The sequence below is a fragment of the Dromiciops gliroides genome, chromosome 4 (assembly GCF_019393635.1).
Source record: "Dromiciops gliroides isolate mDroGli1 chromosome 4, mDroGli1.pri, whole genome shotgun sequence".
NCBI lineage: Eukaryota > Metazoa > Chordata > Mammalia > Microbiotheria > Microbiotheriidae > Dromiciops > Dromiciops gliroides.
The window spans coordinates 267274676-267298024 of NC_057864.1; the positions used below are offsets into that span (position 1 = coordinate 267274676).

At 35.9% G+C, this 23349-nt stretch overlaps 1 protein-coding gene across 1 annotated transcript in view; it reads right to left on the minus strand.

Annotated features, from left to right (window-relative positions):
* Positions 1-9257: 9257 nt before the first annotated feature.
* Positions 9258-23349, minus strand: part of LOC122755012 (cysteine-rich secretory protein 2-like) — a 31875-nt gene continuing 17783 nt past the window's right edge. Inside the window, exons 5-7 of the mRNA XM_044003422.1 lie at positions 17300-17397; positions 13142-13230; positions 9258-9385 (exon numbers count right to left, since the gene is read on the minus strand). Of these exons, the coding sequence (XP_043859357.1) occupies positions 9258-9385; positions 13142-13230; positions 17300-17397 (315 nt within the window). The remainder of the gene's footprint in view (positions 9386-13141; positions 13231-17299; positions 17398-23349) is intronic.

A 23349-nucleotide genomic window follows, 5' to 3' on the forward strand; every position in this document is an offset into this window, starting at 1 on the left:
AGGTAGATGCAGAAAAAAGTTTTGACAAAATAAAGCACTCATTCCTATTAAAAATACAAGAGAGGATAGGGATAAATGGAGCTTTCCTTAAAAGATAAGCATTATCTACCCAAAACTATCACTAAACATATGTTATGGGGATAAGTTAGGGACATTCCCAATAACATCAGGGGTGAAACAGGGATGTCCATTATCACATGTATTATTTAATATTGTACTTGAAATGTTAGCTGTAGCAATGAGAAGAAAAATAAATTGAAGGAATTAGAATAGGCAAGGAGGAAACAAAATTATCACTTTGCAAATGATATGATGGTATACATAGAGAATTCCAGAGAATCAACTAAAAAACTACTTGAAACAAGTTTAGCAAAGTTGTGGAATATAAAATAAATCCACATAAATCATTAGCATTTCTATACATGATGAACAAAGCTCAGTGGCAAGAGAAAGAAAGAGAAATCTCATTTAAAATAACTGTAGACAATCTAATATATTTGGGAATTTACCTGCTAAGACAAAGCCAGGAACTCTCTGAACACAATTACAAAACACTTTTCATGCAAATAAAATGAGATCTAAATAATTGGAAAAATATCAATTGCTCATGGATAGGCCAAGCTAATACTCTGTGGGTATCTCTCTGCTTCAAATGTGTTTCTTGTAAACAACATTTTGTAGAATTCTGGTTTTTAATCCACTCTGCTATTTGCTTCCATTTAACTGGAGAGTTCATCCCATTTACATTCACAGTTATGATTACTATTTCCCTCCATCCTATTTCTCCTTTTGTATTTTTTTCTTCTTGCACCCTATTTCTCCTCAACAGTATTTTGCTTCTGACCACTGCCTCCCTCACTCCGCCCTCCCGTTTATTAGCCACCATCCCTTTTCTTTACCTTTTCCTCCCCTGCTTCTGCCCTCCCTTCCATCAGTGCCCCGCCTTTTCCCCTTATCCTTTTACTTCCCTAAAGGGTAAGCTAAATTTCTTTATCCAAATGAGCATATATGTTATTCCCTCTTTCAACCAAATCTGATGAAAGTTTGAAACAATGCTCACCCCACCCTCCTTTCCTTTTATTGTAATAGGGTTGGGTTTTTTTTTTCTGTACCTCTTCATATGTTGTAATTAACCCCATTCCCCTCCCCTTTCCTCTTCTCCCCATATACTCCTTTTTTCACCCCTTAATTTTCTTTATATCATCATATCCAAGTCAATTCATACCCATGCCCTCTATGTATACTCCTTTTATCTGTCCAAATAGAGATGCAGTTCTCAAGCGTTTTCAGTATTATCTTCACCTTTTGGGGTGTAAACAATTTAACCTTATTGAATCACTTTTTTTCCTGTTCACCTTTTTATACTTCTCTTGAGTCTTGTATTTGAAGATCAAATTTTCTGTTCAGTTCTGGTCTATTCTTCAGAAAACCTTGGAAGTCCACTATTCCATTGAATTTCTACCTTTTCCCTTGAGAGATAATGCTCAGTTTTGCTGGGTAGTTGATTTTTGATCTCAATCCAAGCTCCTTTGCCTTCTGGAATTTCATATTCCAAGCCCTTTGATCCTTTAATGTTGAAGCTGCCAGGTCCTGTGCAATCCTGACTGTGGCTCCATGACACATAAATTGATTTTTTTCTGGCTGCTTGCAGTATTTTCTCCTTTGCCTGGTAATGCTGGCATTTGGCTACAACATTCCTGGGAGTTTTCCCTTTGGGTTCTCTTTCAGTAGGTGATCAGTGGTTTCCTTCAATGACGTCAAGATAATGGAATGTAATAGATGAGATCTGGCAGATACTCAGGAGCCCACCTGAGTGGATTACTGGCTGATTTGACTGGATTAGTAGTTGACTAGATTCTAAGCACATCTGGCTGGTACTTGAGAATACTTAAGAAAGCATGGTTCTCAGAACCTAAAAAAACTTTGAACCTCAGGCCCAGTCAACCAAACAGCTTGAAGAATCTCCCATTTCTGGGAGGGGACAGGAAGGAGGTAAGAGAGCTTGCACAGAGAGAGCTGACTCTTTTGATTCCTGACTTTACCTTGGTGGTGGTGTGGCAGCGGCAGAGGATGAGACAGAGGAATTGAGGAAAGATAGGATTGCCAGGTTGTAGGAATTCTGTTCTCAATCTTTCTCTTCTTTTATTATCTTTCAATAAACCCTTAAAAACCTAAACTAGTTTTATCAGTTATTTTAGTCAGTTTCCCCCCAAACTGGGGGAACAGATTAGGACCCACATTTAGAATTTTAAATTACACAATGACTATTTTATCCTCTGATTCTAGAATATCAGGGCAGTTCTCCTTGCTAATTTGCTGGAATATGGTATCTAGATTCTTTTGTTGATAATGGTTTTCAGGTAATCCAATAACTCTTAGATTATCCTGGATCTCTTTCCAAGGTTAGTTGTATTTCCAATAAGGTATTTCAGATTTTCTTCTATTTTTTTTTTCATTCTTTTGATTCTGTTTGACTGATTCTTGTGTGTCTCACAGAGTCATTAGCTTCTGTCAGACCAATTCTAATTGTTAAGGCATTATTTTCCTCAGTAAGATTTTGCACTTCATTTCCATTTGGCCAAGTTTTCCCCATTTGGCCAATTGTATTTTTTAAGGAATTTTTTTCTTTTTTTATGTTTTACTATATTTTTATTCATTTTATTAAATGTTTCTCAATTGAAATTTTTTTCATAAAAATATTTTATTATTTTCCATTTACATGTACAGATAGTTTGCAACATTTGGTTTTATAAGATTTCTGGTTTCATTTTTTTTTCTCCCTTCCTCCCCTCCCTCCCACCTCCCCAAGGCAGTTAGCAATCTGATATAGGTTATATATGTACAATCACATTAACCATATTTCTGAATTAGTCATGCTGTGCAAGAAGAATCAGAGCAAAAATGAAAAACCTCAAAAAAGAAAAACAAAAAAAAATAGAGATAGTATGGTTCAATCTGCTTCTAGATTCCATTTCTTTTTTTTTTTTTTTTCTGGATTTGGAGAGCATTTTTCCATCATGAGTCCTTTGAAACTATCTTGGACCATTATATTACTGAGAAGAATCAAGTCTATCACAGTTAATCAAGACACAATGTTGTTGATACTGGGTACAATGTTCTCCTGGTTCTGCTCACTTCACTCAGCATCTGTTCTTGTAACTCCTTCTAGGTTTCTCTGAAATCCACCTGCTCATCGTTTCTTACAGAACAATAGAATTCCATTATTCATATTCCACAACTTGTTCAACCATTCAACAATTGATTGGCATCCCCTCGATTTCCAATTCCTTACCACCACAAAAAGAGCAGCTATAAATATTTTTGTACATGTTGGCCCTTTTCCCTTTTTTATGATTTTTTTGGGGAAAAGACCCAAAAGTGGTATTGCTGGTTCAAAGGGTATGCACAGCTTTATAGCCCTTTGGGCATAGTTCCAAAATGCTCTCCAGAATGGCTGGATCAGTTCACAGCTCCACCAACAATGCATTAGTGTTCCAATTTTTCCACAACTTCTCCAACATTTATTATTTTCCTTTTTTGTCATATTAGCCACTCAGATAGGTGTCAGGTGGTACCTCAGATTTGTTTGAATTTGCATTCATCTAATCAATAAAGATTTAGAGTATTTTTCATATGGCAATAGATAGCTTTCATTTCTTCATCAGAAAACTGCCTGTTCATAGCCTTTGACCATTTCTCAATTGGGGATTCTTATAAACTTGATTTAGTTCCCTATATATTTTATTTTATTTCATTTTTTATAAAGTATTTTATTTATTTTTTTCCCTTTACATGTAAAGATAATTCTCATTTTTTGTTTATACAAGCTTTCCAATTTCAGATTTTTTCTCCCTCCCTCCCTTCCCTCCCCCCTCCCCTAGACAGCAGGTAATCTGATATTTCCCTATATATTTTAGAAATGAGGCCTTTATTTTATTTCCTCTTCAGTTAACTTAGGCAATTTGTATTTTTGTAAATATTCATCCATTTCATTTATATTATCAAATTTATTGGCATACAGTTGTGCAAAATAGCTCCTAATTATTGCTTTAATTTCCTTTTCATTAGTAGTGAAACAATCCCTTTCATTTCTGATACTGGTAATTTGGTTTTCTTCTTTCTTTTTTAAAAAACAAATTAACCAAAGATTTATCGATTTTATTGTTTTTTTTTTTTATAAAACCAGCTCTTAGATTTATTGATTAATGCTATAGTTTTCTTGCTTTCAATTTTATTAATTTCTCCTTTGATTTTCAGGATTTCTAATTTAGTATTTAATTGGGGATTTCTAAATTGTTCTTTTTCTAGCTTTTTTTTTAAAGGCAACAAACATTTATTTTATTTTTTTCCAGTTACATGTAAGGGTAGTTTTCAACACTCATTTTCATAAGATCCAGAGTTCCAAATTTTTCTCCCTCCTGACCTCCCTTCCTCCTCCCTCCACAAGATTGCAACCAGGTTATATATGTACAATCCACAAGTGTTCTTTTTATCAGTTCTTTCTATGGGAGTGAATAGTAAGCTTCCTCATTAGTTCCTTGGGATTGTCTTGGGTCATTGCATTGCTGTAAGTAGTTAAGTCATTCACAATTGCTCATTGAACAATACTGCTGTCACTATGCACAATGTCCTCCCAACTCTGCTCACTTCACTATACATCGATGTTCATTAGTCTTTCCATGTTTTTTCTGGAATCATCCTATTTGTCATTTCCTATAGCACATGACCATTCCACCAAAATCATATAGCACAGCTTTTCCCATCATTCTTCAATTGATGGACATTTCCTTGATTCTCAATTCTTAGCCTCCACAAAGAGTTGCTATAAATATTTTTTGTACAATTTTCCCCCTTTTCTCTTTTTCATGATTGCTATTGTTAACTATTTTCCTTCTATCCTATTCCCTTCCCCATGATACTTATTCTATTATCCATCTTCTTTCATCCTATCAGTCTTCAAAATGATTTGCTTCTGTCTTTCCCCTCCCCCACTGTCCCCTTCCTTCTTTTGACCCTCTCTCTTTATCCCCTCCTATTTTCCTGCAGGGTTAGAGAGATTACTCCACCCAATTAAGTGTGTACATTATTCCTTCCTTGAGCCAATTCTAATGAGATTGAGGTCTTTGAGCCAATTCTGATGAGTGTTAGGCTCATTTATTGCCCAGAATAAATAGATTACTCCAGCCAGTTGGGGGTGTGTGTTAGTCCCTCCTTGAGCCAACTCTGATGAGTTTAAGGACATTGAGCCTTTTCTGATGAAAGTAAAATTCATTTACTGCCCTGCTCCTCTTCCATCTCTTACCCCACTCCATAAGCCCTTTCCTGTTTCTTTCATGCAGGATTTCACCTCTGTCCTTCCTCCTTCTCCAGTGCATTCCACTAACTCTTCAATTTAAGCCTAAGGATGTCATCATGGGGCAGCTAGGTGACAAAGTTTAGAAAGCACCACCCCTGGACCCAGGGGGATCAGAGGCAAACCCGGCCTCAGACACAAGACAGCCACCCACTGTACGACCCCAGGTATGTCCCCCGACTCCAATTCTCTGTAGTTCTCTGGGGTCTTGTATTTGAAAGTCAAATTTGCCATTCAGTTCAGGTCCTTTCATCACAAACATCCTAAAGCCTTCTTGTTCATTAAAGTCCCATCTTTTCCACTGAAAGATCATGCTGAGTTTTGCTGGGTAGGTGACTCTTGGTTGTAATCCCATTTCCTTTGCCCTCTGGAATATCATATTCTATGCCCTCTGGTCCTTCAGTGTAGAAGCTGCTAGATCCTGTGCTATCCTGACTAGGGCTCCACAGTAATTGAATTCTTTCTTTTTGGCAGATTGCAATATTTTCTCCTTGACCCGAGAGCTCTGGAATTTGGCTATAATATTCCTAGATTTTTCCTTTTGGGATCTCTTTCTGGAGGTGATCAGTGAATTCCTTCAATTTCCACCCTAGCCTCTGCCTCCAGAACTCCAGGGCAATTTTCCCTGAGAATATCCTGGAAGACAATGTCCAAACTCTTTCCTTGATCATGGCCTTCAGGTAGACCAACATCTTTCAAACTATCTCTCCTGGACCTATTCTCCAGGTCAGTAGTTTCTCCCAGAAGATATTTCACATTGCCCTCTATTTTTTTTATTCATTTGGATTTGCTTTATTGTGTCTTGGTTTCTCAAAAAGTCACTGGCTTCCATTTGTTCAATCCTAATTCTTAGGCAATTATTTTCATCAGAGAGCTTTTCCATTTGGCTTTTCAAGCTGTAGAATTTTTTCTCATGTCTTTGCTGCATCATCCTCATTTCTCTTTCCATTTTTTCCTCTACCTCTTCAACTTTATCTTCAAAGTCCTTTTTGAGCACCTATATGGCCTGAGAACAATTCATATTTTTCTTGGAAGCTTTTGACATAGGGGCCCTGATGTTGGCATCTTCCTCTGAGGGTGCAGCTCTGTCCTCCCTGCTACTGAAGAAACTTTCCATGGTCCTCACCCTTCTCTGTCTGCTCATCCCGCCCTTCCCCCACTCAACTTTTAGCTCCTTAAAGTGGGGCACTGCCTCCGGGCTGTAGCATCCCAAGCCTAAGAAGTCCCAGGTGGCATGAACCAAGGAGGATCAAGTTTCCCACTCGCCAGGCCTGTTCCCCAGTCCTAGATGATCCCAGACCAACTTGCCAATCAACCAGCTTTGTGTGCCATGGTTGTCAGCTCTGAGGACCCTGTGCCCCTCCCCCACCCAGGCCACTACTACTCAAGCCTGCCTCCTGGTTCCCAGCAGGGGTGAAAAATCCAAGTTCTGCCTCAGCACCAGCACAGACCCCTGCAGTCTCCCCCCTGCCTAGGGCTCAGCCCTCTCACCAGACTGTGAGCCTAGTTCCAGACGACAATGACGCCCCAGCTGATTCAGAAGCTGTAGGGGTCCCTCTCTCCAGCAAGGCCCTCCCAGGACTGCATCTGTGTCAGGGTGACAGTGGGGTTGGGCTCAACTCCTGTATCAGCACAGCAGCTCCCTCCCTCCGACCCTCCAAGCCGCTCCTGGCCAGAAGATGACCTCAGCACACCCCTCTGTGAGTTCTGCCACTCTATGCATCCCCCCACTGTGTTATCTGGATGTTTCTTGGAGTGACGGTGCCATGAGCTTGAGAGCTCACTGCCCCTCCTCCGCCATCTTGCCTTTTTCCAGCTTTTTAAGTTGAATGCCCAATTCAATGATCTCCTCTTTCTCTTTTTTATTCATGTAAGCAGTTAGAGCTATAAAATTTTCCCTAAGCACTGCTTTGGCTGCATCCCATAGATTTTGATATGTTGCCTCATCATTGTCATTCTCTTGGATAAAGTTATTAATTGTTTCTATGATTTCTTGTTTGACCCATTCATTCTTTAGAATGAAATTATTTAGTTTCCAATTGATTTTCAGTCTACCTTTCCCTGGCTCTTTCTTACATGTCATTTTTATTGCATCATGATCTGGGAAGGATGCATTTACTATTTCTGCCATTCTACATTTGACTATGATGTTTTTGTGCTCCTAATACATGGTCAATTTTTGAAAATGTGCCATGTACTACTGAGAAAAAGGTATATTCCTTTCTATCTCCATTCAATTTTTTCCAGACATCAATCATGTCTAACTTTTCTAGTAATCTATTCACCTCTTTCACTTCTTTCTTATTTATTTTTCATCTAGATTTATCTAATTCTGAGAGGGGAAGATTCAGATCCCCCCTAGTATAGTATTATTGTCTATTTCCTTTTGTTACTCCTTTATCTTCTCCTCTAAGAATCTGGATGCTTTACCACTTGGTACATACATGTTTAATATTGATATTACTTCATTATCTATAGTAATTTTAGGAAGATGTAGTTTCCTTCTTTATCTCTTTTAATTAGATCTATTTTTGCCTTTGCTTTGTCTGAGATAAGGATTGCTATGCCTGCTTTTTTGACTTTAGCTGAAGCATAATATATTCTGCTCCAGCCTTTTACCTTTACTCTTTTTGTATCTCTCTGCTTCAAATGTGTTTCTTGTAAACAGCATATTGTAGGATTCTAGTTTTTAATCCACTCTGCAATTTGCTTCTGTTTTGTAGCAGAGTTCATCCCATTCACATTCACAGTTATTATTACTAGCTGTCTATTCCCCTCCATTCTATTTATCCCCTTTGTACTTCCACCCCTTCTTTCACCCTATTCATCCTCACCAATTTCTTGTGCTGGGGTATAGGTGCTGTGTCACTGGATTTCTACACTGAGGCCTCTATGGCTTGTTGATATCTCCCTGCCCTGGCTGTGCACTGGGATTGGTAGGCTTAGTCGCACCTGTCTTATGGGTGGCTGTCCAGCTGGCAACCTGCCCTCTTGGCTGGTGCAGGTGGATTTTACCACTGTGCTGCTGCACCATCAGCTTGTTGAGCCAGGATCCAGGGGCCTCAGTTGTTCAGCTGTGGCCCATAGCTTCCTGCTGACTTGCCAGACCCACTCTGTGCTGTGTTGCACCTCCCTTTTGCCCCAGTGAGACCGCCCTTTTCTGAAGTCTTCTACATTATTTCTGGTTGGAAGACTGTGTCTCTCTGTCTCTTTTCAGGTTCTGTAGTTTCAGAATCCATTTAGAGCTTTGATTTAATGTTCTTTTTGAGGGAACAGAAGGACTGCTTTGCAGGCTACTCTCTGCCATATCGGCTCCACCCAGAACCATGTATTTCTTTTTTTTTTTTTAGTGAGGCAATTGGGGCTAAGTGACTTGCCCAGGGTCACACAGCTAGTAAGTGTTAAGAGTCTGAGGCTGGATTTGAACTCAGGTACTCCTGACTCCAGGGCTGGTGCTCTATCTACTGTGCCACCTAGCTGCTCCCATGTATTTCTTATTGAAGAATAACAACTAGACAATGTTTTGCGTACAACTAAGATCCAGATTTAATTAATTTACCCTATAATTATTTAGCAATATACAACCAACAATATTTATTGAACTTCTGCTATGTATTATACAATAGAAAGTTTGTCAGGAAGTAAAGTGAGAAAGACAAAAATGAAGCAGGATGTGCCTGTAGGGATCTTACACTCTATCACTCCAACAAGGAAAACAATATGAACATGTGTAAATGCATACTGTGTACAAAGCACTGTGCTTTGTGTGGCCTTGAGAATAATTTCAAATTGCAGAAGCAAGAAAAAGAAAAGACACACACACATACACAGAATCAATTAGAATTAAATCCATCTGTGTTACAGGAATAAGAGGAAGCAAATTTAAGACAAAGGAAGAACAACATTATTTTATTTCAGTTGTACAATTGCAACTAGCTCTACATTTTAGAGCAACTACCTCATGATTGCATCCAAGAACACGTATAGCATCTAGACAGTTAGCAATATCATCAATGTAGGGACATGGATTGGCTGAAAGACAAACAGATTTGGATATATAAGACATTGTACATAAAAGGAGGAAATGCAATTCAATTAAAAACCATTTTGACATATCTACTGTATGACAGAAATTGTGCCCAACATTGGTAATTCAAATTAAAAATAAAAAGCCAACACATATGTTTGTATGTATAATATGCATTATTATACACAAATATATTCACACACACACACACATATATATATATATATATATATATATATACACACACATTTAAACATATGCATGTACAGGGATAAAGGGTATCTTATGCAAATAAAGAGAGATGGGATAGTGCAGAAACCATTTGAGATAAATTCTTATTCTAGTTTTGATGAGCAAGGGATCAATGGGATGTTTAGAGAGGCTGGCCTTATTGAAGAGGAGTATCATATCCCCTGACACTGGAGCTAATATAGAAAGGATAACTAAAGATATACAGAAGTTAAGGGATATGGAGAGAGTATAAATTATTTTTCAGAATAGATGGAGTCAATCATTTCAGTAAAATATCTGAAATTATCCTGAGAGAGGGAAGAATAGGTTTAAAGTAGGTACCTTGAACACAGAATATGATAGTGAGTCAATTGTTGATTATTAGAATGATTGCTAAATGGATGGGCAGAGTCAACATAACAAAATAACAATTCTACCTAAACCAATCTACTTATTCAATGCCACCCCAATTAAATTACTAAAAAAAAATATTATGAGGTAGGAAAAAATAATAAAATTCATTTGGAGGAATAAAAGATAAATAAAATCAAAAGGATTAATGAGAAATATAAAAGAAGGAGGTTTAGATGTAACAGATCTTAAACTTTATTATAAAGCAGTAATTACCAAAACAATCTGGTACTAAGACAGGGAAAGGTACATCAGTGAAACAGAGGAGATATACCATTCAGAGTGGTAATTGATTATAGTAGCTTTGTGTTTGACAAATGTAATGATGTAAGCGTTGAGAATAAGAATTACCTATTTGATAAAAATTGTTGGGAAAACTAAAAAGCAGTCTGGCAGAGACTGGGTATAGACTAATATCTAATGCCATTTACCAAGTTAAGGTCAAAATGGATACATGTAGATATAAAGGGAGATATAAGAAAATTAAAAGAAAATAGAACATATTACCTAACAGACTTATGGATAGAAGAATTTATAAATAAACAAGAGATAGAGAGCATGGTAAGATGTAAAATAGATAATTTTGATTACAATGAATTGAAAAGTTGTTTTCTACAAATAAAACCAATTTATCCATGATTAGAAGGAAAGCAGAACATTTGGAAAAAAGTATTTATAAAGAATTTCTCACAGATCTTATGTCTCAAATATATAATGTTGGCAAATTTATAAGAATATGTCATTTACCAATTGATAAATGGTAAAAAGATATGAACAGGCAGTTTTTTGAAGTCCTATAAGATACATAAAACTACATCAATATCATATAAATGCTCTGTCATTGATTAGAAAAATACAAATAAAAAGAATTTTGTGATATCATCCTACAGCTATCAGAAAATGATAAAGGGTTAAATGACAAATGTTGAAGGGGGAATGACAAAATTGTGATATTAATATAATATTGGTGGAACCGTGAACTGATCCAACCATTTTGGAGAACAATCTGGAATTATTCCCTAAGAGTTATAAAACTAGGTATGCCCTTTGACCCTGCAATACCATTATTAGGTCTTTTTCCCAAAGTGATCAGCAAAAAAGGAAAAAAAAAACCTATATGTTTTAAAATATTTATAGCAGCTCCCTTTGTGGTGGCAAAGAAATGGAAACTGAAGAGATACCAATCAATTAAAGAATGACTAAAAGAGTTGCGGTATATGATTGTGATGCATCAATTTATTTTAGGAAAACATGGAAAGACTTGCATGAAATAATGAAGAATGAAATGAGCATAACAAAGAGAATGTTGTATGCAGTGACAACAATATTGTTCAAAGAATAATTGAGGACGACTAAGTCATTCTTAGTATTATAAAGGTTCAAATCAATTACAAAGGACCTATGAAGGAAAATGCTCTCCACCTCCAAAGAAAGGACTGATAAAGAGAGGTATGCAAAGAATCAATTGCACAAAAACTGAACTGGTCAAGGGTGAAAAGAAACAGAGTGAATATTAATTTGTCAAAAGTTTTTTTTGAAAAGTTATGAATGGGTATGAAGAAAAGTATGTTGATAAGGTGATATAGGAGCCAAAAATGCACCTTGTGCTGCATTAAGAACGAAAAATTTACCAGAGCAATGTGAAAATAATATTATTTTGCAGATCAAAAGAGGTAATAAACCTATGGCCAGATCACTTGTTGAATATTTTATTTATTACAGCCATATTTTAGGAATGATATCATACAGCTGAAGTGCAACCATTGGAGGGTAATCATAATAGTTAAGGGAGTGCTTAGCATAATATGTGAGACTCATTTGAAGAATCTTGGGAACTTTTAGCCAGAATTTTGGAAGTTTTAAGAAGGATAACTATTGAAGTATTTATAGGTGTTTTTTATGAGGAAACAGAACTAGATTTGTTCTTGTCAACCTAGGAAGGAGAACAGGAAGCAATTTGTAAATGTTTTAAATGGTTCTATGTAAGCTGGAAAAACAAAACAAAACAAAAACTATTGTACCAATTAGAATGGTCACCAAGTGGGATAAGGGTAGTGGCTTCTTGGGGTTTTAGTTTGAGCCTGGATTTCCTTTTTGTGAAAGATTTTGCAAAAGGGACTCTGGATCATGTACCATTTTGACTAGATGATCTCTGAAGTCCTTTCCAATTATGTGATTCTGTAAGATTATGTGGTTCTAAGACAATGAGAATCCATGAAAGCCACAGTTTTTTGTTTGGGTTAAGTTATTATAGCTCCAGAGAATCAGCCCATTAAATCATTACTACTCATTAAGCCATGAGCATTTATTTTTCTATCACATTAACTAGCTGAGAATTCATAGACAAGAGATCAGTACAATGAGAGATAGAATCCAAGAAAAAAAAGGCTGTGGTGGAAAGGTAGAAAGGGTCTGGAGACAAATGTCTAAGATGAGAGTAAATACAATGAGCAGAAAGAGGGTGTTGGGAAATTGGGGAATGTAGTTTGAAAGGACATGAAAAGGAAATAATATCTATCTATATCTATACTCACAAATCTAGATGCAGACATACACATATGTATATATATATATGTGTGTGTATATATGTATACATACGTACACACACTTAAGGAAAAGCAAGACACAAACCAACACGTGTTTTCTTAATCATTTTCTTAGCCTTCCTTATAGGAGCAACAATTTGAAAGCAAAGTGAGATATGGGAATCCAGTTCAACTCCATTATAAATTCCATTATAGGATCATAGATATAGAACAATAAGAGATCTTTCAGGCCAGGTAGTTCAACTACCTCAATTTAAAGATTAAGAAAATGAGGCCCATGGAATTTAAATGATTGATTAAGGGAACATAAAAATTAGACATCAGGGGTGGGATTTGAGCACAAATCTTCTGATTCCAGAACTAGTGCTCTTTCTACCAAAGAGTGGACTTAATCTCTCAGTAAACCTGTGGGTGGAAAGGACAGTACTAGTGCTTTCTACAGGCAACCTGATTAAACTCCAAAATATGGAAATTAAAAATGCTCAACAACAATGAGTTACAGATGGTTTTTGGGATGTCATTGTCTTAGTGATCAATTACTCTCCTCGAATTTTTTTGATTTGGAAAACTTACTGCAAAGTCCATCTTCACATTTGTCTGGGCAGTCTCCACATGGGATCCCCTTCTTATAAGGAGTAGTAAGAGTTGCAAGATTATTTCCCCTAGAACATCAAATCATCAGAGTGACTAAGTCATAGCCATGTCTAAGGGTTATGAACTGTTGGCAGAAAATGATATGTGGAGAAAAATCCACATAATCATATGAGCAAACTTTCATATATAATGTGGATGTTAAAATTCACAAAATCTTGCAGTGAGATTTCTCCATTTTTTACTATGATACACAAAAAACTATTCTATGTAACTGGTATGCCAAACCTGTTTTCCTGTTTGTGTTTTAATTTGATGCTCAGATTTCTATCCTCTCCTTCAAAACACAATTGCAAATTATGGAATTTTAGGTACAAGATGTTAATTGGTATTGAGTCCATATTTTTGTACATGTGGGTCCTTTTCCCTTTATTTATGATCTCTTTGGGCTTACCTAGTAATGGCATTTCTGGGTCAAAGGGTATGCACAGTTTTAAAGCCTTTTGGGCATGGTTCCAAATTGCCCTCTAGAATGCTTAGATCAGTTTACAGCTCCACCAACAATGCATTAATGTTCTGATTTCCTCATATCTTCTTCAACATTTATCATTTCCATTTTTGTCACATTATCCAATTGGATAGGTGTAAGGTGGTACCTTAGGGTAGTTTTAATTTGCATTTCTCTCATCAGTAGTGATTGAGAACATTTTTTAATATGGCTGTTGATAGTTTTAGTTTCATCATATGAAAACTGGATGTTCATATCCTTTGAATTTCTTAATTAAGGAATGACTTATATTCTTGTATATTTGATTCAGTTCTCTATATTTTTTAGATATGAGGCCTTTATCAAAGATACTGTCTGTAAAAATTGTTTCCCAGCTTTCTGCTTTCTTTCTGATATTCTTTGCATTGGTTTTGTTTGTACAAAAATGTTTTAAATTTAATGTAGTCCAAATGATCCACTCTACATTTCATCATGTCCTCTATCTCATCTTTGGTCATAAATTCTTCCCCTCATCTAGATCTTGTACCCATTTTGACTTTACTTTGGTATATGGTGTACGATGTTAGTAAGATGACTATTTTGAAACTGGGGCACTTTTGAAAGGTGCTTTGGTATGCAGGGGAATATGGGTAGTTCTGTTTTTCCCCATGGATAGCTTGTGCTTACAGGCAGAAAAGTTGCCTTTGTGGAATGAATTAAGGGACACTGAACTGCATTGCCTGAAACAGTGAACTGAAGGAGAAATTTCTGTTTCAAATATCTCAGATAAGGATTTTTAATTCAAGACAGAGAGATGACTAAGGTATATATAAAACCAAAAGCCATTCACAAATAAATAAGTGATGAAAGGATATGGACTGGCCTTCAATGAAATATTATGAACCACTAATAACCATATGAAAGAATACTTCAAATCACAAATAATAAAAGAAATGCATATCAAAACAATCCTGAGATTTTACCTCAGACCTAATAAATCAGCAGAGATGGAAAAAAGATGGAAATATGGGCATATAAATGATTTGTTGGTGGTTGTGAATTTTTACAACGTTATGGAAAGCAATTAGGAATTATGCAAATAAAGTGGTTAAAATGCCTATACCCTTTGGCCCAGAGATTCAGATATAAGGCATATATTCCAAGGAAGTGATTTACAATGTGAAAAGACCAACATATACCAAAATATACATATAGCAGAACTTTTTTGCCTTCACAAAGAACTGGAAACAAAATAGATACCCAGTTATCAAAGAATGGCAAAACAAATTATAGTATATGAACATGATACAATTTTACTTTGCTATAAAAAACAATAAATATGAATAAAAAGAAGCAGGGAAAAACTTATAAAAACAGTTTTAAATAAGTGAAGTAAGGTTAGCCAAGAAAGCATTATATTCAATGAATATAAGAATATAAACAAAAAAACCCACAACCACCACAAAACAAACAGAATGTTGCAAAATTATAAAGAAAACTCCCCAAAGAAGAGATATGAAAAAATCATGCTTTTCCATCCATAGATCTGTAGTATCATATATAACATATGAAATTTTACATGTGTTGATTATTTTTTGGGAGCTTCTCCCTTTTTCTTTTTGCCTCCCTTAGAAATTTGTTTGTTTTATGGTATGGTGGTGTGGGAGGGGGAGAAGGAAGAGGTGATCGGTAGATTCTTTCAATTTCTATTTTGCCCTCTGGTTCTAGGACACTAGGGAAGTTTTCCTTGATAATTTCTTGAAAGATAATGTCTAGGCTCTAGATATCCGTCTATGAAAGAATTATACTCTCGCACATGTTCCAATCAGAGATAATAAGGTTCTTATTTGGCACAAGGAAATGTGGCTGGGAGGAAAGTCTAAGTAAAACAGCCTCTCCGGGAGGAGAAGGTTTAAAGCATTTTTCCTAAATAGCCAGAGGGAAGGCAATGCCTTTAAAGAAGATAGATGGAGGTGGGTTCTTTTGGGGGTATGGGATACTTGTCACATTCCTGAGCACTGGGCTCAAGGGGGACCTTTGGTATGATAATCCTGATCTCTGAGATTATTGCTGTCTCCTGGCTCTATCCAGGTAATAAACCCACCTGGCTACCATTTTGCTTCCTGCTAGAAACTTTATAACCCTTTAATTCCTTGATATGTCTGCCCTGTTATCTGATAGATTCATCATTATTCACAGGAAGAGCTTTCATTGATTAGTCCTTGGCCTGTTGCATCTGTTATTTCTTTCTCACAGAAAAAGCCCCTTCTGACTGATTCTAGACCCATGTCAAAATCATATGGAGTACTGAAAAGCATTAATGGCATTAACACACTTGTGGCAAAAGTAACATTAGTAGTAAATTCTCTTTTGGCATTTTCTCCATGCAGAAGACAATATGTTTATTTTCCCCCATCCCACCCCTACCTCTCAGATACTCATCCTAGGAGAAAAAAAATTGACTAATGACTTAGCCAGTACAAAGCATTGATTGTGACAGAATGGAATGAAATATAGATACATTGTGATGGGGTTAAGAATGGCTTATAGCAGGAAATCCAAAATTCTTTTAATTTGGTAAAAGAGTGTGACGACCTAGAAAAGTCAGTGGACAAACGGTGCGTGGCAGTGATACAAGAAATGGAAGAATACAGAAAAAACAATCTTGTTCACTTAATTTTTCACCCTAGGCTCATTTTGTCCCCATGCAAATGGAAGAAGCAGAAATTGCACTTAGGCTGGCCTTTCTTTTGTAAATTTATTCTATTTACAGAAGTAACCAGAGCTTCATGGGAATCACAGTAAGCTTTTAATTTCAGGACTTGTAGTTACCTCAGACTATTTGGATGATGCAGCTGATGCCTAATTCTGTTTGGCTATGGAAATAGATCACCAGATAGAATAAAACATACTGGGTTTTCGGGGGCCTGATATTATATTGTAATAAAAGATCTCTTCATCAGGATCTTTTATATGTGATGACTGAGTTTCTTCAGGACATAAGATGCTGTCAGGGAGTAAGGTGGATATTCTGAGGTATGAAGGGGAAGTGAAGAAAAGGGAAAGTATTTGTTTCTCTAGACCATGAACATGACTAATTCCTTATTAGTACACTAAGTGACATGTCTAGATAGCTTTATATGGCTCCTCTTTGTCTTTCTATACTATAAAACCAAAAGAAAAACAATATTAGTGATGATGTTATTAAAATTTAATATTAGTAGTAGTAATAACAATAATTTCTGGGAATCTTGTGTTCTCTGTATTTATAACAAGGACCTGAGTTCAAATCCAAATGCTTTGACACTATTTGTGAGATCTTGGGGAAGTCACTAACCTTTCTGTTCCTCAGTTTCATTGACAATAAAATAATTAAGTATGAAAAGACAATTCCTAAGGTCAAATCCATCCCTAACAGTGTGAACCTATTTAAAGGTAAATTTAATAGTCAAGAAGTAAAAAATCATGATTAAGCATTCTGAGAAGTGTATTTGTCATCTATTGAATCAACAATGCATGCTTTGGAAAAAGAACCTTCTATCCTGAAAGTTAATGTTAATTTGAATGTCACTTTTTCAACAATTAACAGGGTAAATTATGATGCTTTAGGTGGATACATTGTTAAGAACTTCTAAGTATACAGTTATACATACCCATGACAATAGTGACATGTATAGAAGTATTTAAATGTCTCCTGACTGGGGCAATGAGCGACGCCACAGCCAATCATATAAGAAGTAGACCATACAGTCTGAAAAAACCCAAAAGCAATGTTGTTATAAAATTTAAGTTGCATTTTTGACACTTTATTTTTTTAAAAAATCATGAATCCTTACATGCCAATGTTATTGTTTCTGTTTTTATTCTTCAGCAGCTTTAAAAATAGTCTAAATGCACAGTAGTTAATGCCATTAGTAATGTAGTGTTTGATAAACCCAAATACTCCAGCTTCTGGGATGGGAACTCAGTATTGATAAAAACTGCTGGGAAAGCAGGAAGATAGTATGGCAGAAATTAGGCATAGACCAATATCTTACACCTTATAATAAAATAAGGTCAAAATGGGTACATGATTTAGACATAAGAGGTGATACCATAGGTAAATTAAGATTGGAAGGAATAGGCTACCTTTCAGATCTTTGGAAAGGAGAACAGTTTATGACCAAACAAGAGATAGAGAATTTTATGAAATGAAAAATGGATGATTTTGATTACATTAAATTAAAAAGTTTTTGTACAAACAGAAGCAATGCATCCAAAATTAGAAGGGAGGCGGAAAGCTGGGAAACAATGTTTATGGCCAGTACTTCTGATAAAGGCCTCATTTCTAAAATATATATTGAACTAAATCAAATTTATAAGAATCCAAGTCATTCCCCAATTGACAAATGGTCAAAGGATATGAAGAGGCAATTTTCTGATGAAGAAATCAAAGCTATCTATTCCCATATGAAAAAGTGCTCTAAATCACTATTGATTAGAGAGATGCAAATTAAAACAACTCTGAGGTACCACCTGACACCTGTCAGATTGGCTAGTATGACAAAAAAGAAAATGATAAATGCTGGAGAAGCTATGGAAAAATTGGAACACTAATGCATTGTTGGTGGAGCTGTGAACTGATCCAACCATTTTGGAGAGCAATTTGGAATTATGCCCAAAGGGCTATAAAGCTGTGCATACCCTTTGACTCAGCAATACCACTTTTGGGTCTTTGTCCCAAGGACATCATAAAAAAGGGAAAAGGACCCACATGTTCAAAAATATTTATAGCTGTTCTTTTTGTGGTGGCAAGGAATTGGAAGTTGAGGGGTTGCCAATCAGTTGGGGAATGGCTGAACTAGTTGTGGTATATGAATGTAATGGAATTCTACTGTGCTGTGAGAAACAATGAACAGGAGATGTTCAGAGAAACTTGGAAGGACTTGCATGAACTGTTGATGAGTGAGATGAGCAGAAGCAGAAGAACATTATACACAGTATCGTCAACATTATGTGTTGATCAACTGTGCTAGATTGGATTCTTCTCACCAATACAATGGTACAAGAAACTTCCAGGGGATTCATTATGGAAACGGCTCTCCAAATCCAGAAAAAAAAAAAGAACTGTGGAATATGGATGCAGATTGAAACATACTATTTCTTTTGTTTTGGGTGCTCTATTGTTTTTATTTTTTGAGGTTTTTCCTTATTACACTGATTCTTCTCTTATAGCATGACTGATGCAGAAATAGGTTTAATGTTGTTATGTGTATATATATATATATATATATATATATATATATATATATATATATATATATATATATATATAAACCTATGTCAGATTGTCTGCTGTCTGGGAAGTGGGGGGAGAAAAATCTGAAATTGGTAATCTTATGTAAACAAATGCTGAAAGCTATCTTTACATGTAACTGGAAAATAATAAAATACTTTTTAAAAAAAATAGTCTAAATGAAGAAGTCATGAAAATTGTTCTTTGCTCACAGTCTCAGGCCTTGCAATCCATCAACCTTGAACTAAAGGAAATAAAATTAAAAAGTCTGGAAACCAGCAAACAATTTGATGATTCATCTCTTTAAAATTTTCTTTATTAAAAAAAATATATATCTTTATAGGAATTTGATAGACCTCTTTGCCAAAGTTTTGGGGAGATAGTGCCTGATTTTCTTCATGAACAATTATTAGAAAATGGAGCAAACCACATATGTTAAAAGGCTACTGCACTTTTTTTGTCAATTGACAAGATGACAATTCTTGGGGTAATTGTCACTGAATAAGCACACATTTCACTCAACAGAGAAACACATTTAATAACAACTATCCAGCATGTGGGCTATCAGGATATTTCTGTCTCAATAATGAACATAGAAATTCATTAATATAATTTCTAGAAATCAAGAATTTAATCTTTAACAATAACACCCATGTATCCCTGAAAAGACAAGGGAAACAGGTAATCAATTCATACTTATTCTGAACCCAGCAGACTTAACATACAGTCATCAGAGAAGAAAAAAAAGCTGCTATTCTGCAGAGAAGTAAAATATAGGAAGTACTAGACACTTCCTTCTCTTACTTCGCCCAGTAGGAAATATTAAAGGAGTCCAAATTGGTTTCACAGAAAATTACCTCTTTCAATCACTTTCTTCTAGTTTTTTCATTCTTTTCATTTTTTGTTTTATTTATACTTGATGATTCAAGAAGTCATTAGCTTCCATTTGTCCAATTTTAAATTTTTTAGGATTTCTTTTCTTCAGTTAGCTTTCTTAATCTCATTTTCCATTTGACCAAATCTGCTTTTTAAGGCTCTGTTTTCATTAATAACTTTTTGTATATCTTCTTTTCCACATTTTTGTGCTTCATTTCTCAAGCTATTGATTTTTTAAAATTGTTTTCTTGCATTATTCTCATTTCTTTTCCCAATTTTGTCCCCCACCTTATTTGATTTTGAAAATCCCTTTTGACCACTTCTAATAGTTCTTTTTGGACCTGAGACCAATTCTTAATTTTCTTTGAGGTTTTGAATAAAGGAGTTTTCACATTGTTGTCCTCTTTTGGGTTTGCATTTTGATGTTCCCTATCACCATAATATTTTTCTATGGTCAAGTACTATATTTTTTTGCTCATTTTTTCTAGCCTATTTCATTACTTTTACTTTGTTTTTGTTTTTGGGTGAGGCATTTGGGGTTAAGTGACTTGCCCAGGGTCACACAGCTGGTAAGTGTCAAGTGTCTGAGGCTAGATTTGAACTCAGGTCCTCCTGAATCCAGGGCTGGTGCCCTATCTACTGTGCCACCTACGTGCCCCTTATTTCATTACTTTTAAGGTTTAAAGTTTTAAAGTTTTTTGCTCAATCCACATCTGGATCGTGCCTTCTAAACATTGGTGTCCCTCAGAGCTGTGACCTGGGTCCTCTTGTCTTCTCTCCTATACTACTTAACTTTGATAATCTCATCAACTCCCACAGATTTCATTAGTATGCAGATGGTTCTCAAATCTACCTATCCTGTTCCAATTCCTCTTCTGATTTCCAAAATCTTATCTCCAACTGTCTTTCGGACATCTCAAATTGAATGTACAATAGACATCTTTAGCTAGACACATCCAAAACAGAAATCAATATTATCTTCCCCCCCTAAAACTTGCACCTTCCCTATTAATGTAAAACACAATATTATCCTTCTAGGCCCTAAAATTCACAACCTAGGGGTCATCCTGTATTCTTCACTATCTCTCACAGTCCATATCTAAGACATTTAGAATGCCTGTTAAGTTAAACTCTGCCACATCTTTTGAAAGCTGCACCCCTCTGTAACGATTGGAATGATGCCACCTGCTGGAGACTTACTGTAGAAGAGTTCCACCCATGAAATGAAGGTCTTTGAGGGCAAGACCAGGAGTCTTTTCTTTGGAAAAGGAAGTGACACGGACTAGTGGGAGGAGGAAGGAAGAGACTGGCGCTCGCTCTCGCTCTCTTTCCTGGGGACTCTGGTGGAGAAGGGAGCTAGAAATGTGCTCTCCCTTTAATAGATAGGAATCTAGGCCTTTCTCTCTCTCTTTACCAAATTCTTATTCTCCTTAATAAATGCTTAAAAGTCTAATTCTTGCTGAAGCTTATAATTTATTGGCGACCACTCATTAGATATTTTAGACAGACTAACTAGAATTTTAGCCCTTAACAGATGGCTGACCACGAAGAGGAAAGCTGAACCTCACTTCTGATCTTCTGGTTGGGTAAGAAATTTCCCCTACCCTCTCCCTTTAACTGCTAAGTACTGGCATACTGGCTGTGTTTTCCTTTTAAATTTTTTCAAATGGACCTTTTAAACTCCCTAATTATCCTATTTTTTATTTTAGTCTATTTAACCAGACAAATGGGAGATAAGATCATGTTAATGCTTTGTTTTTGTGGATTTTCTATTTTTCTTTTTATTTTTGTTAAAAGAGCCAGCAACTTACTCACACAAGGAAATATCTCCCCCTCTCCCAACCATAAACCTGAAGAGATTCCTGCAGCTTTTCCCAGTTCTAACACTAATTGTTGCTCTAATTTTGCATGCCTGGAGGCAATGACCCACCCTCTAGAAGCTTTTAATCCCCTAGCACCTGGAGGCAAAGTGGGGGAAGAGGAATCCAGGCCTGAGTTCAAAATCAAGTCTGATTCAAATTGCACTGGTCCCTCCCCTCCTCTCCAGACCCCACCCTCTACTCCTCCCATGGCCAAGCCCATTGCTTCCCCTGCCTGGGAAGTCCAGAGAACTGATGCGCATGCTCAACTTTCTCTAACTACATTTGCTGCTTCAGGCTCAGCCCTTCCCCAGCCTGGCTGTGCTTCTGAGACAACCTTAGAAAGCCCTTTAAATTCCACATATGCCCGTTTTGTTCATAATTTTGCTAACCTGCTTTTGTCTTTAATTAGTAATCTTATAAAGCATTTGTATGGTGAAAAGGCTGACAGACAATATAGAGGGGTTAAAGAAGAAAAACTCAAGCTGAATAAGAATGACAATCATCAACATAGTCCAAGACTCCGCTTCTTTTGCCATGGAAGGGTATATATTTTACAGAAATGTAGAAGTAAGCAGCAAGGTATTGATATGAGTATTGGGGATTTTAGATACTGGAATCAAAAGTGTTCCGAATTCACTCAGAGTAATAGTATCAGTTCAGAGGTTACATAGGATTTCTATGCTATTACATATACATTTTGAAATTAATGGTATGGGTTTATTTTCATAGAGATTTTCATGCTTTTGAGATGGTGTCTTATACTTAGTTTTTAAAACAAGGAGAATATTTGTAAAAGCTTTTTATAGTCATGTGATCAAGTTTATATTTTATAATACTCTTATTAATATAAAGTTCATATTCATTTAGATTTCCCTAGTTTGAATTTCATTGTCTTTTATTATTCCACGTGTATTTTCTTCTATTCATTCATCTATCTAATTTTGAAACATGGTTTTGATTTCATAATACAATGTTAATTCTAGGAGTATTGTGCTCCCATTTTCTGAGTTGTTTGTTTTTGTTATTTTTTCTCAACTGATTATTTGATCAAACTCTTTAAAGCATTTCCTGGCAAATTGTTTGCCATGGCAAGTGTAAAGTGATTCTAGAAGTATTATTTTTGATAAACATATTCCAAAAGAAAAAAAAAGAGGGGAACATTTGTAAAAGTTTTCTTTAGGATTGTGTTGTGCTTTAACTTTTATTTAAATATGTTCTGATTTTTCACAAAAGTAATTGTATACTAAATTTAAAAAAGGGGGTATTATTTGAAATTGTTGCATAATTATATATTATATTCTGAGTCAAGATGTATTCACATTTTTTGCAATCATTTATTATCCTCAATTTTAAAATCCATATGAGACTTGGATTACGGGAATTTATTATTTAAGACATTAATTGCCTTTATTCTGAGTTATCAGATGCCAGCTGGCCAAGATGCCATCCAATCACAAGAGGAATTCATGGAAGAGCAGACATTGAACTGTCACGAGGGGAGACATGCATGAAGTCAAGGTATGGCCGAGGGAATGGCTTTTGACTAATGTTGAGGCTGGATTCTCTTGGTTTAATATTTTATTTTATTTTTCCCCACAATATTGTACAGATGGCTGGAAGTATTGATCCCACCCATCTCATTCAACACCTGGCTTCTATGCCCCCTCCTATATGCCTGATGCCATGGACA